The 16,870-nt window shown below is 43.6% G+C and overlaps 1 protein-coding gene across 6 annotated transcripts in view; it reads left to right on the top strand.

Annotated features, from left to right (window-relative positions):
- Nucleotides 1-16,870, top strand: part of Foxp1 (forkhead box P1) — a 527,364-nt gene that overhangs the window by 283,927 nt on the left and 226,567 nt on the right. For 5 of the 6 annotated variants that reach the window (XM_052722207.1, XM_052722211.1, XM_052722209.1 and 2 more), the window contains one exon: nt 1,003-1,193. In XM_052722207.1, coding sequence (XP_052578167.1) covers nt 1,014-1,193 — 180 coding nt within the window. In that variant the 5' untranslated portion in view covers nt 1,003-1,013. Of the gene's footprint in view, nt 1-1,000; nt 1,194-16,870 lie in introns of all 6 variants that reach the window. The other variant, XM_052722208.1, reaches the window with a different exon arrangement.

Below are 16,870 nucleotides of genomic sequence, written 5' to 3'. Positions count from 1 at the left end.
CTAGTAGACATTTTAATACTTTAATATTTTATTTAATTAGTTTACTTATTGGCAGTGCTGAGGTGTGAACCCTATATTCCACATATGCTAGGCAAGTGTTCTACCACTGAGCTGTATCCAAGCCTTACACTTAGGACTTTAAATTTCTGACCTTTTCTGTAGTCTTTCTAGGCAGCACTTCTCTCCAAAATTAAGAGTACAAAGGATCACCCTGAAATATCAGCCCTTACACACCTTGGAGTTCAGTGATCTACCAGGAGAAAAATTAGCATTGACTATGGTTCTTCTGAGAGCCTTAGCTGTAAAACAACGTAGTCTGAATTCATTCACTCTGGAAATGGGAAACCCCTTTTGCCCCTCTCTCTTTCTAGCAGTGGCCTGTCTTACAGGAATGACCAATTTTGAACTGCCCAGATGGTACCAAGGATTGAGAATCCTGAAAATGCTTTTGGTGTTTGACTGTAGGTTTTGCAGCACTGATTTCCTTGAGGGGACTTGTAGTAATTAATGTGTCTTGTCATTTGAGAGACTGTAGTTGGAGAATGTTTCTTCTCTGAGAATGTTGCATTGCCATAAAGTGTCTGAGCCTGATAATATTTAAATTTATAACTTGTGTGATAACTTAAAGTGTTTGGATTTTTTGGCAAAATATCTGAATCCCAGCAGAAAAATTGACTGCTAAATTCTCCTCGGATCACCTGAACCCATCTGTTTTTCCAGAGAGGGAATGGATGATGTATTTTGAACCATAGTAGAACTTGAATTGAGAGTGACAGCCCCCAGTACTAAAGTAGGGGACCAGTCTTCTAATAAGGGAGAAAGGGGGTGAGGGAGATTGACAACTGCTTACAGAGTTCAGCAACGTGGCAAGGCAGAACTCCTTTCATTCCCCACAGCAACTGTTTTAACAGCTGTCTCTCTCTCCCCCCTTCTCTCTTTCCCTCCTTACCCCCCCCCCACTTCTCTCTCTCTGTCACCCCCCTCTTCTGAAAATCCTCTCAGGTTTTTGAGTCATGATGCAAGAATCTGGGTCTGAGACAAAAAGTAACGGATCAGCCATCCAGAACGGGTCCAGCGGTGGCAACCACTTACTAGAGTGTGGGGCACTTCGTGACACTCGGTCCAACGGGGAGGCACCAGCGGTGGACCTGGGGGCAGCCGACCTAGCCCACGTCCAGCAGCAGCAACAGCAGGTACTGGTCTGGGAGCTGGGGTCGTGAGTGGGAGTTGAGCCACTGTCCATGTTGGAGGTGCGTCCACCTGGCACATCCATCTGCCTGGATACAGCATATTCTTAGGCACCCAGGGCTCCTCACCATGGCTGAGACTCATTTTGAAGTCCTTGATAGGTGCAAGTGTCTTTCTGGATGGTGGATGTTAGACTTAATGTTGAGTGGACCTTGAGCCGTTCCCTTCCGGTCCCCAACGTGTCGCCTACATTTCTATTATTCAATTAAAATGACTCTGGGAAAAAAAATGGTTGTTGATGCTTGAGGTAAATAGTTGACAAATAAAAATGGTAGTTAAATAAAAGTGGGCTTCAACCTTATGAAGAAAGAAAATCAGAGCTTAAAGATGAAAGAAATAAGGATATGGGAGAAGGGAGGAAGGTAGTCAAAGAAAGCAAATAGAGACAAATAGAAATAGAAGTGGACATGGTTAAAGAACAGACTCATGTCTATAAGACAGACATCGGTTTGGGATATGACTTCCTCCTACTTCTAAGAACTAGGGTGTGTGCATTGGCGTCGGTTTCATGGAGTCTGACAGCAGATGGTGTTGGCTAAAATCTCAGTGGTGTTTTAACTCATCTCCTATCCCAGCCTCTTCAACATGTCCTTTGCTTGAGACCGTCTCTTTCCCTCTTGGCCCTTCGCAAGGTGGAAGCGGGTCCTTGGGAGGAACTGTTGAAACATTTCCCAATAGTGCAGGTGACCTAAGACATGGTATTGTGTTGGTCAAAATTCAAATGTAAATAGTATTTCCTTGAAGACTGGATTGGGTTTCCCACCCCGTGGGATCAGGAAATATTACGGGTTTTTGCTACTGATAACAGGGCAGGTTTTGTCCTTGATTCATTTATCTTGTGCGTAGTTGTGGTACCATTTGTAATCATGTGTTTGGGAGAAAAAAAAATGAAACATCTTGGGGAAATTTTTTAACTTTTCTATAGAGAAAATGTTAGGAAATGCCCTAAGAGAAAAGGACAGACCTTTCAAACTACTTTCTTGAAATTTGAATCAAATTCTTAGGTCTGGAGCCCTTGGTAAGAGTCCTTGATATCTTCTTTTCCTGAGATAGGTTCTCACTTAGCTGAGGCTACTGGCTCTGAAATGGCTATGTAGCCCAAGTTGGCCATGAACTCCAGATCCTCTTACCTCCATCTCCAAAATAGTTGAATTGCAGACATGCATTAAAACATAAATGGCCGGGCGGTGGTGGCGCACGCCTTTAATCCCAGCACTCGGGAGGCAGAGACAGGCGGGTCTCTGTGAGTTGGAGGCCAGCCTGGTCTACAGAGCGAGTTCCAGGACAGCCAGGGCTACACACAGAAACCCTGTCTCAAAAAAACAAAAAACAAAAAATAAAATAAAATAAAAGCAGTGGGTAGACTGTGAATGCATTAGATATTGGCGGATGCATCATGAGACCATGGTACCATTGGGGAAAGGCCTGGAGAGAAGAAGAAAGTCTGGAAGTCAGGAGGTTGGCTGACAAACACAGTGTGTGTGACTTGATTTCTTTTCACGGGCGCCTCTCAGCTAGAATTCATGCTCCTTGTGTTGTATTAATTTGAGCACCGCAGTCAATACACAGTGACTAGATTCTGACTTGGGAGGTTGTTTGCCAAACCCAGCAGTAAATGGCAGGAGAGCATTTGCAATAATGCCCATCTGTGTGATATCCTCATCTGTTTATGGCAAGATGAGTATTTCTTAGAGTACCATCTTCTAGGCCATTACAAGATGGAGGTCAGGATCAGCCATTTCTTTATGAGGTAGTTGAGATGAGACTTAGGCAATGTGCGGCCCAAATAGTTTGTATTCAGAGTACATTAGTTTAGTTAGTGGGACATTAACTTCTTTTGAGTTTTACCTGAAGGACTGACAAATATTCAGAATATTAAAGTATTTAACCAAGGAGCCAGCAATATTTAAGCCAAGCCTGAGGACCTGAGTTTGATTCCCAGTACGCACACAGCAAGAGAAGAACAGAACAAAATCCCTCCTCCCTCTCTTACACACAAATGTCATAATAATAATTAAAAAACCATTTAAACAAACAACAGAAAAGTATTCAAGCAACCATGAAAGTTTACATGTTCAATACACCTACTGTACACATCTACCCTACGACAGAACACTATCAGCAGCGCCACATGAATGACACAGAAGAACATTCTGGAAGCACATTTCCGTTGCATTTTTCTTAAAAATAATGAGTCACCAGTCAGTTACCTGGGCTAGAGCCCTTCTGGAGAATGTGTTGTTAAAGGGTCATTCATGCAGCGTTCAAGTACTTGATTTTTTATTCCACTTTGAAACTCGAAAATAAATATTTCACGGCAATTTTCTGTCTATTTGTCACTGATATGTTTGAGGAAGAAAGGCATCCATCAGGTCTAGGATTGTGGCTAAAGCCCCACTTATTGTGGTTGGCAAGCCTTTTGAGGCCTTATAAAACATCCACAGCTGCGTTGTCTCCCTATGTAAGAGAAGTCTCTAAACAGGTTGGTGGGGGACATGGGAATGCCTAGGTGACAGAGGAAAAACTATAGCCTTACAAACAGTCCAGGGGCCCAAAGCTCCCCGAGGTTTCGGCCACCCAGAAAACAGCAGCAATTAAACTGTGTGGAGAAATGGTGAGTTTCGCTGGTGGACCTGCGTGGTTTTCGTCATTTTTCTCCTGCAGGTTTTTACTCAAAGTGAGAATGCAAGCACTGAGAAAATCGCAGCCATGCTGAATTCATTACTGCGGTAGTCACACAAAACCACGGATAAAATTTCAATATCTGCAGGCCACAGTTGAGTAAACAGTTGCACTGAAATTTAATTCCTGTTGACTTTTCCCCCATTCCTCGCCAGGGGCACATTCTGATTCCATAGTACAAAGACAACAGGGGTTACAGCTTTGATTAATGGAGGACAGTGGAAGAGAGTTAGAACTGTAAAATATGTCAGAAGTCCATGGAACACAAAGATCTGGCTTCAAGCTGCCTGGTGTAAAAACGAGTTAATTATGCTGTGAGTTACACGGAATGGTTCAGAATATTCTACTTGTACCAGAACCTTTGGTGTTATTCGGTGGGGGTGGGGTGGGGTGCCATTCGGTGGGGGTGGGGGTGGGCGCCAAGTGAGCTCTGTGTTGAGCTCCTTCTTGCCAATCATGACTGCAAATTATAGCAAGTGCCCTTTTGAGAAACTTCAGCTCTCACAGAGAACCACTGCCATAGTGATTGCATTGGTTGCCTAAGTTGAGTTTCAAACAGAATTTGTTTTAAAGAATTACCTAGTTGACAGCCTGGAGAAATGGGAGGACTTCGCTTTTTCATCCTCTCTTGAAAAATCAGAACGTCTGGCAACCTTGGGCGACCATCCCACAAGGGCAGCGACTGTTGGGAGATGAATGGCTGCTGAGGGAAGACAGGGAGCCCTGTAGCCTTGTGGTTCACCATGGCTCCACCCAGCAAAGTATCACCCCTGCCCTCTCGGCAAAGCAGCAAGGGATGCTAGGCTGGAAGATGCATCATCCTTCAGAAGTCACCAGCCAAGGAGAGGTGCGGCCATGAGCTGGAAGAGCCCGCCCATACAAGTGCCTTGTCTTCTCTCCTCAAAACAAAGCATATTGTCTCGATAATGTTTCAGCTCTATTTATATCCAGGCTCTGGAACTATTACAATGGTTTTCTAATAATGTAATTTGATAGCATTTCTGAGCATTCTCTTGCAGCCCTTGAGTAGGTCTTTACCCTATACCATGACTGCTTTTTACTTCCTATTATGCCTGCCTCCATTTGTGTGTCTCTGAGTTCCTGTGTTGGAGAATGACTACTCCATTATGAAATGCAGCAACAGATACTATTATTGATTGTTAACGTTTTTTTTCTCCCTCCTTAAAGGAAGGATTTTAAAATGTCCAGAGCAATTTCATAAACTGTGTGGATTAATGCATTTGAAAAGTCTTGAATTTTTGAAAGCAGGATTTTATTTCCATATTGCTGCAAATGAGAGCTTTTTCAGATAAGCATATTACATAGAACATAATGTTTAGAAGTTTCTCCATATACAGCATATGCTGGCAGGTCAATTAACAGAATGCATACCAGAAAATGTTTATTCAATAAAAATGAATAGCTGTTAAATAAAACAGCTATTTCTTGACAACATCCCTTTTTTAATGATGGGTGCTTTCTTTGGGGAGGGGTAAATTTTTTGGTACCACCTGGCGTTTTTATTGTGTGCAAATCGACCAAAGAGAGGATTGGTGGCTGCAGTTTGGGGATATGGCTATCGTTTTATATGAGGAGAGCAGTTTCCAGAGAGCGGGTGAGAAAGCCACTAAAAAAAAAGATGTGCTGCACTTGCAATTTGTTACTTAAGGAGTATAAGTAAATGAAGGGCTTATTTTTTTTTGTAGCTTCTCTGATATTTGGCTTAAAATGTTGGAATTTCTGGTCAAAAGAAAGAGTTTATATTTCAAGTTACAATGTAAACAGAGAGAAAAAGCAACGTTCAGTGACCAGGCAGGAGGCAAGAGAGGGAGGAAGTGTAGGGAGGGGCTTCCAGAAGCATCCTGGGAGGGGTGACAGAGTGACTGGGGGAATAAGAGGGAGGCACAGTGTCGGGACTGACAGGACCCTGGCCACTCAGGGCCAGGACCAGCTCTTTGGGGCATGGGTAAAGAGTGTGGTGACGTATGCTCCAAGAGTGTTACAAAGGGGGAAGAGCAGAAGAATCTGGGGAAATCATAGATACTTACATAGTGGGGTGACCAGTCGCTCCTTGCATACTTGGTTCAGATAATGGAGTTATATGTGGAACTAACGTTTGGGAGGAAATTGAACTGCACATGTCCCTATTTTCTTGTCCTTGGTCCCTAAGCATTAGGGTGACCATTACCTACACAGCATTTGCCTTGTGTTGGGTCATTGTAAGTAATGTGAGAAGAGGGTGGATAGGTTCTGTGCAAATACATCACCATGTCATTCCAAAGGTTTGACTATCCATGGATTTGGGTAACCATATTAGTTACTGATGAGACAGAATATCCAGAAAAGCAATTGAAAGAAGGAAGGACGTATTTCAGCTCACGGTTTGAGGGTGTCGTCCATCATGGCAGGAGAGTTATGGAGACAGAAGTGACAGGCGGCTGGTCACATTGCATCTGCAGTCAGGAAGCAGAGAGAGATGAAGGCTGGTGCTTAGCTTGCTTTCTCCAGTTTTATTCAGTCCAGGACCCCAGCCCATGGTGGGGTGTCACACACATTCAGGTCTTCTCACCTTGATTCATCTAAATCCCCTTCCCAGTCACACCCAGGGATTTGTCTGCTCATTGATTATATGCCCTGTCAAGTTAATAATTAAGATTTACTGTTGCAGTATCCATATGGGCTCCAAGAGTCTCACATAGACACCAGAGGATGACTAAAAAAGGACCAAAGTGTTCTTGCAGTAAGGAAAGGTTAGAGGATTTTGTTTTTAGAAGAAAAGGAGGTACATAAATTTTTCCTTTTTACTTTCAAAATGGTGGCAAGAAACTCCTCATTGGTCTTTGTTACTCACTGAGTGAGAGAGAGAGAGAGAGAGAGAGAGAGAGAGAGAGAGAGAGAGAGAGAGAGAGAGAGAGAGAGACAGAGACAGAGAGAGAGAGACAGAGAGAGAGAGACAGAGAGAGAGACAGAGACAGAGAGAGACAGAGACAGAGAGAAACAGAGACAGAGACAGAGAGGCAGACAGACAAAGGCTGCCTGCTTCACGTGAAAAGCACTTGCCTTGGCTTCTCAGGCATACCCACCTTTAGGGGACTATGTGAAAATTCCATGGTTTATCATTAGTTCTTGCTTTGTACAAAGTGCCTCAGATGAAGTGAGTCCAGCAGTGTGGGTGTGAGACTGAGGTGCCAGGCTAGGTTAGCTCCACTAATGTGGCCTGTCCCATTGCAGGTCTTTTGATGCTGTTGGTAAGAAAGAAATGATGAGATCCTCCGTGTCCTAGAAGGGAACCCGCCAGGAACGTAGTGCAGAGCAATGTTATTAATATGGAGCGCCCTACTGGGGCCCAGTGCAAGTTAGATGCTAACATGTTCCTTAGCTGCGAGGTAAAACCCAGTTCTAATTCTAAAGGAATTGCTCTGTTGAGAAACACTTTTATTAGACACATTGCAGAGGTTAAAATTTAAAAAAAATTGATACAAAAAAACCCCTTTATTCAGTAGGAATCAGTGATACCAATGTTAGTGAAAGCCACACAAACAAATTGAAACAAAGCAGAGACGGGAATGTAGATAGTTCTGGTAAGTAAAGGAAAACCAGCCACAACAAAAACAGCTCCCCCACACTTAATTCCTCTGATGCCTATTTCTGGAAAAAGCATATTTCACCCTGAATGCTAAATTTAGCTCTCTCGTCTCTGTTAGTTTAGTCCTGCCTTCCATCAAAATATTGTCTTTGAAGATTTATGTAACTTGTGAGCCTTATATGAAATTCTTTCAAGTTGTGGTTGCTGAACAGTTATGAGGCATTAATGTCTCCATTAGAAATTAAAATGGCATGGGAGGCCAAAAGGTGAGTGGGCACCCACATGTAACGGAGCATGGGAACAGAATGTCAGATGGCACATCTTATTATGAGTGACATGTCCTCTCTCAGCTTCAAGAGAAAGCCTTGATGCTCTAAAATGGTAACTTTAAGCCCTGATATGTTAATTAATAATAATAATAATAGTAATAATAATATATACCCCTCCTTCTAGCTTGTCTAATGAAAAGAATCTCTTTTTGAGCTCTGAGGAGGTAGGACCTCAGTCCTAACCTGTTGACCGATTAGCATCAGTGATTGTAAGTCTTTGCTGTCCGATGCTCGCAGGCTCCTATCTGTCCTTGGAAGCCTGGGGATCCACACCACTGTTTTGTCACTGCCTGGCTTTTTAACAGCAGAGCTGAGGGGGCTGAATTGGAAAGTGGATGATGTAAACATATAGCCAGCCTGACAGAGTCTAATGCACCTCGAGGTGGTGCATAGATTACTTGATCAAAAGGGTCATAAGGTGACTGACTGCTTTTATGACAAAGAAGAATGGTCCTATATATGCAAGTGGTCCTCAGAGTCACGAGGAGGAGGAAGTTGATGGAGAGATCTGAACTCTCTGTTCCAAGGCTTCTTTTCATAGCTTTGACTTTGAACTCAAGCCTATTGTAATTGGGAAGTGTCATAAAACAGCAGAGACCCTTTGCTAAACACTGCGTTTGATTCACTTCACAGCAACAGAACCCGGGTCGGGTTCTTTTCCCGCACATCATGAGAGAACATGCTGAGGTCAAGGTCCTTGACTGTCCGCCCTGCCGCTTTGTTACACTTGACCCAGTAAGTGTGATGTCCTGTGCAGCAAGGACAAATGTGTGGTAGTGTTTTGTCATTGTGACCAGACACCTGAGAGAAACCGTGTAGGACAGACAGAGGAAACAGTTATTTTATCTCCTGGTTTCAAAGAGTTCTATCTAGACTCCTTGGCCCCATGTGTCTGTGCTCATGGACAGAACATCCTGGTGATGGGTGCATCAGGCAGAGCTGCTGACCTCATGATGGTCACGAAGCAGAGAGGGACTCAGGACAGGACTCGGTCTGAAGACATGACCCCGGTGACCTCCCTCCACTACCTAGGCCCCACACCCTGAAGTTTCCAGAACCTCCCGTAATCGTGTCACTGGATGGGAACCAAGCCTTCAGTGCAGGCTCCTTTTGGTTTTTGTCTGGTGGGGAGGGCACTTCTTTATAAACCTTACTAAGGTGGAGCATCAGGAAATCCCCAAATCTCCATATTTCTGAAATCCAACACTAAGGACTGATTTGATTCCAAAGAAAGGTTTCAGTTGGGGACCATTTGGGGCTTGGGATTTTTTTTTTTTTATTCTGTAAATCTGTGTAGATATTTTGAAGGAAAACTGTCCAAATTCTGGCCCATTTCTGACCCCAAGCATTTCAGACAAGAGCTGCTCACCCTGTATTAATCATCTGTCCACTTTGGCCAACAGAACTTAGTTTGTTCATTTGTTTACATGATTTTTATTCAACTCTTTATTGCCCACTCCTGTGGTGGAGGTGATGTAGAAACCAGTTTGGTGTGTGTGGACTGGAAAAGCAAGGGTAAAGGCTGAGTGTGTTGGAGTCCGGAGGAAAGCTGAGGCAGCGGAAGGGGCTATTGGGAAGGCATGTACCCTTGTACCTCTGTGAGGCCTGAGTTCCTATTCCTGTGGGAACTCTAAGGAGGGGCCCAGCTAGAAGGGCAGGAATCCCTGGGAGATTGGTGACCGTTAGTCAGACATTTAATGAAGGGCCACAAACCTTGGACCTATTTGACTGGGGATCTGTCGTGGCTCCCCTCCCCTTTCCTCCCGCTCTCATGAGCATAAACCTTTCAACATCTTGTAGTCCCACCAGGGAAGGACTGTCCTTCTCCTTCTCGGATCCTTCCCAGCATGCAGCCCAGTGATGACATTCTGTGATGGTACAATAGTCCCTCCTAGAGACTCCCTTCTCAGGTGATTCTCTGTTGCGTCAAGATGATGATTGTAAGTAACCATCACACCTTCTTAGCTGGGTAGGATGTGCCTACCCACAGTCACTTGGGTCAGGGGTTGAAGTCATCCTCAGCTACACAGCAAGTGAATTTCAAATTTGATCTCCAGGCCAGCCTGGGTTAACTTGAAACTTTGTCAGAGAGGGTGGGACAGAGGGAGGGAGTCCTCTTATATGGCTACAAGTCACTACAGTGGTTATGTATGTTTATTCTGATTAATATTATCAAGTACTTTGCGTTTAGCCTTGGCCTGTTACTAGAATCTCTTGCAAAAGTCACATGGGGATGCTGATAAAAGGCTGTGTTCCTATTGATCACCAAGTGAGCTTATCTATCTTAGAGAACAAAACTAACTAAGCTGGCTCTCTGATAAAGTCTTTGTTCCATATTGACACAAGCTTCTCAGAATGAAACTGTTTCTAAAGTGGCAAGGGGTTGGGGGAGGGAGCACATAGTGTGTATCTTTTGCTAGAAAAATACAACATGTTATTATCAAATCACTGGTGCTATTCCTAAATTCATTCAAGAGTTGCAGCTCCAACTGCCCAGGGATGGAAGTCTCCTTACTGCATTTAAGTTGAAAAAGTGAGGGAAGGTGGCTACAAGCTGTGTTCTCTTTAATCCTTCTAGACGGCCATTGTGTCTTCTGCAGAAACTGTGTGTGTACCAACTGTGTAGGGCACAGTTGTTCTTTTTTTTTTTTTCTTATTAACTCTTACTTTTCTCTTGAATTTAGTATTTTCGTGTGTGTGTGTGTGTGTGTGTGTGTGTGTGTGTGTGTGTGTGTGTGTGTGTTAGGTTGCAGGCTGAGATCAGAGCATAGCCTCAGGTGTTGTTTTCAGTTTTGTTCACTTTGGGTTTTTGTTGGGGGGTTTGGGTTTTTGGTGGGGGTGGTGAGGTGGGGGTGGCGGGCAGGAGGATAGGACCTCTCCCTGGTCTGGAGCTCACAGCAAATAGGCTAGGATGACTGACCAACAAGTCCTAGAGGTCTGTGCTGGAGCCTCCTCAGCACTAGGATCCCCAGCAAGCTACCACACCACACTTTCTTTCTTTGTGTTTCTTAATTGTGATTGCTGGGATTGAACTCCAGTCACATCCCTGGCAAGCAGTCGACTGAGAGGGCTATCTCCCCAGACCTAGCTTGCTCCTTTCTTGATGGTACTCAAGATTAACTTCTCCACACAAATTCCTCTTCAGCAGGGTTTCTAAGGGTAGAAGACTTTCTGCTGCCATTTTTCTTCCCTCCAACCATGACTGCATTGTCAGTGTCCTGTTGTGGTCCCCCCCTTGCGCCCTCGAGCAAGGCAAAGAGTCTGCCGTTCCCACCGAATGCTCTTGCCTCGGTGCTTTGTCTTGCCCTGAACTTCTGTCTCTCCACAGAGGAGGGAAGGTGACATGATGTCTTTTTAGTCATTCAAATCCAATAACTTTTAATCTGAAGGTTAAGTAGTGAGATATAAACTAAGAGATGATAATATCAATTTTATGTTCACTGAAGGGCACAATATACCTCTTTCTAGGAGAGGGAAAATTGTGCGTAAAATGTCTTTCACTTTTCCATAGCAGAGTCATGTCTCTCCCCGGCAAGGAAAGAAAGATTTTGGGGAAATTTTAATAAAATAAGATGTAGCATCATAAAACAGGGCAAGAGTGGCGTTTCGAGATTATAATTATTATGTATTAATTTTTCAAGGCTGATGGTACAGAGTGGCTCTCTTGTCAGGAAGGCTTCCTCTACTGATGCTCATTATCCTCCATCCGAACTCAGCAACCTTTTACAAGGTCAAAGACTGAGCGGGAATGACACAATGCTCATTCTTTCCTGACTATTTTTGGTCCTAATGTGTGTGATAAATAACACCCTGATAATATTGCTTACCTTCTCTCGTTTTGCTCCCTCCTCCTGGTGAGCTCTCCATTTCAATGCAATAAGCGTTCAACACGCAGAAGCACTAAGTGGAAATGCCTCTACCTGGTGCCTTTTTATTCTGATGTTCAGGCCATGAGATTTATATTTGTCTTAGAAATACAAAGTTTTGTGCTGTGTATTATGTATCTCTATCATGTGTACTTATGTATGGACTTGCTCTATCATTCATCTATCTGTAAGATGGGGAAGACACCATGCATGAGGTGAGTATGTGATAGTCATCATTATCATTGTCAAGGTTATGTTCTGTAATGGGGTGATTCATGATCATGATTGCCAGGGTTGTGTTCTGAAAGGAATCTTCAACTTGCCTCAGCTAGTTATTGGGCAGCTTCTGTGTACAAGGTGCTGGGTTGAGCCTGCAGACCCGAAAAGGAACCGAAGGACTATAGCCCTCGAGTCAAATCCAGCCTTGCATTTCAGACTGCAGAGAGTCCTTTGGAGGTATAGCCACACCAGATGTTTACCACTGTATACAGCTGTCTCCGTGCCTACACAGCTGTAGTAGTAATTTTCTCACTAATGTGGCAACATTGTTGTCAGAAGCAATTTTAGGATGCAAAGATGAATTCTGCCTCGCAGTTTGGGAGGGTCTGGTCCATCCTGGTGAGAAGTCAGAGCATCAGGAGCAGGGGGCATCTGGTCACACTGCTTCCACAGTCAGGAGTCAGAGATGAAAGGCGGTGCCTGGCTTGCCTTCTCCTTCTGATTCAGTCCAGGACCCCAGTCCATTGGATGCTGCTACCCATATTCGTGGTGGTTTTCTTTCTTAAACAACCCTCCCCTCCTAGGTAGACCTCTACAGGTGTGTTTCTGTGGTGATTTGAAACCCCATCAGGTGGACAGTAAAGATTTAACTGTTACAAGAGCCAGCCGAGGTTACCTATTACAGTGGAGGTTACATGCCCCAGAAACCCTAAAGTGTCCGTGGTCTAGCACTTTACAGAAGTAGTAGCCCTCTCCTGGGTTATTGAGTGGAATGTGAGACAGAATTTCTGTTCTTATTTTGTACTCACAGAGTACATGCTCCTTCACATGTGTGGTATGTGTGTATATGTGTGTGTGAGGCACGGGGTGGGGGGGAGACCACATACATACATGCACACAATGTAAAACTTTGGCTTGCAGTTTCTAGTATGATGTAGTGATGTGTGGGTGTATTCACACTTCCGCTGTTCTTGTTTCCAGTCATTTAGCTGATAGTGTCTTACACATTAAGAAATTGGACATTAGTAATAGTTTAAAAAAAAAAAAAACACCACTTCAGCCAGCCTGCTGAGGAAATGGAGGTCGGACATACTTGGTGAGTCACTGAGAGAGCAGCTGTCCTCAGCCATGACTCCCCTGCCTACGATGCAGGCTTCCTCTTATTCGTGGGCTCGCCACTAGACAGCACAGAGAAATAGTGCCTCCCCTCTCTTCTTGCATTCTAGGAATTCGCAGTCTAATTGAAGGACAATAAGATCGAGAAGCACATACATGAAACATCAATAGAAATCTTAATGCACACAGAGAGAAACTGAAGGGGACATGCATAAGTTAATCAATTGATATAAGTGTGATTTGGGTCATAAATCCTCGGTGGCCTGGAGAGGAAGAATTAGTATCCACATTGGTGGGATTTTTCTTTTTTAAAGACTTTGTGAAATTAGAAAACAGAAACTCTGTGTGTGAACATCTGCTGATTTATTTTAAGCCTTTTAGTGGGACATAATGGATGGGAGGTATATCCTGAGCTATATAGCTTTGACTTATGGTTTGGATATTAAGGATCCAAAACATTTGTCATTGACCCTTTTGATTCTGAGATAAGTGAGCTTAGATTTGAATTGTGGAGCAACTGGTGGCAGATGGTGAATTGAGGCCTTTTCCTGAGAGACAGTAGCACCTGAGTTCACTGAGCTGCTGGACATAGCTTCGGGACTCTCTTTATAAAGCCCATGGTGTGAATGTGAGCGTTCCAGAGATGATGAGATGGGGCCTGATAAGTCTTGCTGTTTCTTGGTTAACGTCTATATTTCCTATACTTTAATACCAGATTCCAGCTACTTCCCTCGTTCTATAGTTAGAATAATTGAAACCTTAGTACCTGATTTGATGAGTTATCAGCTCTGAAGAGTGTTGTTCAATGCACTTGTTTATTAACTGACTGTAATTCCAAGAAGATGGAGTCCACTTTGGTAGTTCTTATCCTTCGGGAGCCTTTCTTTTTTTCCTTTCTTCCTTAGTTGATTCTGTTTTTTAAGCTTGTCCAATGCTTTACTATATTTCACAATTAATGGAAATTTGTTTATTTCTGTCGCATAGACCCTATTACTATTGTTAAACAACATTGGCTATGGTGTGTGTGTGTGTGTGTGTGTGTGTGTGTGTGTGTGTGTGTGTGTGTGTGTGTGCACGCGCACGGGGGTGCATGGATGTGTATGAATGCATGAATGTTTGTAAGTAAATAGTTTTGCAGTTCTGTAGATGACTCTCCTCATTCACTTCCCAGACATTTTAGTATGCTAGCTGGTTTATACCAGTTCATGTGTTTGGACAGATATTTCTACACTTTCCCATGATTGCTGTACGTTACGTCTTTTAGTAATCCATCTCTGACTTGGATCAGGGCTTTTCTTTTGGCTGTAAATGTTCAAGAGCATGCTCCTGAAATTATTTCTCAGGTATTATCAATGCCCGTGTGGACTCTGAAAGGCATGGGGGTGATGTTAAGCCTTGTGCAATAAGAGCCATTTCCAATTCATTCCAGTGGCAGTACCAGCTTGTATACTCTTGATCTCTCCTCATTGCAGAACCCACATGCCAGGGAGGTCTGGGATAAACTCAGTGAGGCTCATAGACATGATACACACAGCCCAGACACTCCTTCGTGGGGGGCACATGAGTTCATGCAGCCCATTTGTGGTCAGTTTGGCTGTGACCCTCAGGAGACTCCCACAGCATTCTAGTTCAGAGATCTGCTACTGCCCACTTTGCAGTTCTTTGCAAGGAATTCCAGCTTTCTCGGTGGTTCTTGTCGGACTGCGTTGAAGGCTTCTTAGAACCAATTGCAGACTCTCCGTCAGAGTTCTCAGGATCCATCCTCCACTGCTTGGTTAGAGGGCCACACTGGTGGAAGGCCTGGTAGACAGGGTTAGACTATGGGATGAAACTCTGGTCCAACTCACAGTCCTTCAGAGATGAGTTATTGTGGACATCTGAAAACATCTCTGCACCTCAGTTTATACATCCATCAAATGGAGAGGACATTAACATTTGCCATCCTGAGTATATTGTGCAGCACTTTGTAATGGTCTGCACATATTAGCTGTTGCTTTTATTTTTAACGCTATTGCCGCCGTCAGTAAGAATTTAACCTACAAAAATAGTGTGTGAAATACAAAGAATTTAAGCCGTGATGGTGCTTCTTACTGTTGTGTGTAGAAGATAAACAGGTGAATATTTTCCCTAAATATCTAATAAGTTGAAGACTTGTGTCTTGATGTGTAGAAAGGTGCCCTCAACACCTTTCTTTGGTTTATTTGTAGGATTCTTGTTTGCTTATGAATACTTTTTGCTTTTTTGACTATCCCAAGGTTTCCATAGCAACATTGGATCTGTAGTAAAACAGAAAAGATGCTTTAAGATAAAGCCCATTCACATTGCTACAGGATATATATATATATATATGAAATACATACAGTGATCTTGATCCTGCACAGTGCATTTTTGCCTGAAAAATAAAATAATTTTAAGAATCTCTCTCATATTTATATCTTCAGTTACCACTTGTCTGCCCACTGCGTGTACTCTCCAGAGCCACCAGTGTTCTGGATGCTTCCACCATGAGATGTGACAGACACAAATCATCCTTATTGAGCATCATCCTTCTGTGACAGGAGTTAAAGCTTTGTCAGTCTGGAGAGATACGGGAAATAAAGCAGGACTCTTGTGTTTTGGTTTTCTCCACTCTTCCACATCCCACATGCCTCCCAGGCCATATGCGCACACCCATCCCATGGTCACAGTCACATGCAGGCACACACTTTCTGGTGCTTCTTCATTCACTACTTGGGCTGCTTCACTTTGGGAGCTCGAGAGGCAGGAGGAGAAGCTGACTGGAATTCCCTGCTGAAGGTTGAAGCCCCACCTCTCAAGTTCCTGCATGAGAAAAGGTGTCAAGTGTGACCAGCTCTCTGTGCCTCCATTTTCTCATCTGTAAAATGGAACATCTTTCTAGCTGGCTGGTGGTGGCACACGCCTTTAATCCCAACACTCTGAGACAGAGGCAGGCAGATCTCTGTGAGTTCGAGGCCAGCCTGGGCTACAGAGTGAGTTCCAGGAAAGGTGCCTGCCGAAGCTACACAGAACCCTGTCTCAAAAAACATCGAAACAAAAAAAAAAAAAGGAGCATCTTTCTCAAAGAGGTGTGATGAATATGCTAAGCAGCATATTGCCCTTGGCCAAACACTCTACCTTTTTAAAATGGACTCAGTCCTGTATTGTCAACCTTGTTCCCATTTTAAGGATGGGCCAAAGCAATAGCCAACATATTCGGGGTCCAAACATAGTGGTCTGGTATGGACCAAGTTACCTCTCTAGACTGTTCCATTCTTCAGCCTGTCCTACTCATTTTATATTTAAATGTAATCAGTAGGATATTGAATTCTCCATGTTGGAGTCTTCCAAGAATTGCCTCCAATGGATACACGAATCTTGTACTTCCTGTCATTGGGAAAATGGACTGAAATCAGTGCCCTGTCCCATCTGTCTATGCATCTCTTCATTTACACTGACCTCAGTGTGAAGACTGTAGGGAACGGGTCCTTGTAGGCAATTAGTGCCCCAATTTATCGTTTTAGAAAAGAAAACACACACCCTAATCAATATAGAATCTCTCCTCCATACCCACTAGCAAGCATCACTGAAGGGGCCCCGTGCACAAATGGTTTAAATTTGGAGGCAGAGTTAAAGACACAGTTGGCCTCCAGAATCTGAATTGAATCAGGGTTTTATTTCAGATAAAAATCTTTGGGTCTCATAACTTAAAAAACACAACTTTTACTGGCATTACGCAATTTGCCACGGGTCATTTACCAAAATGTTTGTATATGTAAGCCCAGGTTCTTCTCTTTAAAAAAAGGAAGGGTGGAGGGCAGGGATTG

The sequence above is a fragment of the Peromyscus californicus genome, unplaced genomic scaffold (assembly GCF_007827085.1).
Source record: "Peromyscus californicus insignis strain IS unplaced genomic scaffold, ASM782708v3 Scaffold_6__1_contigs__length_162567912, whole genome shotgun sequence".
NCBI classification, from domain to species: domain Eukaryota; kingdom Metazoa; phylum Chordata; class Mammalia; order Rodentia; family Cricetidae; genus Peromyscus; species Peromyscus californicus.
This window is presented reverse-complemented; position numbering and strand designations above follow the sequence as displayed.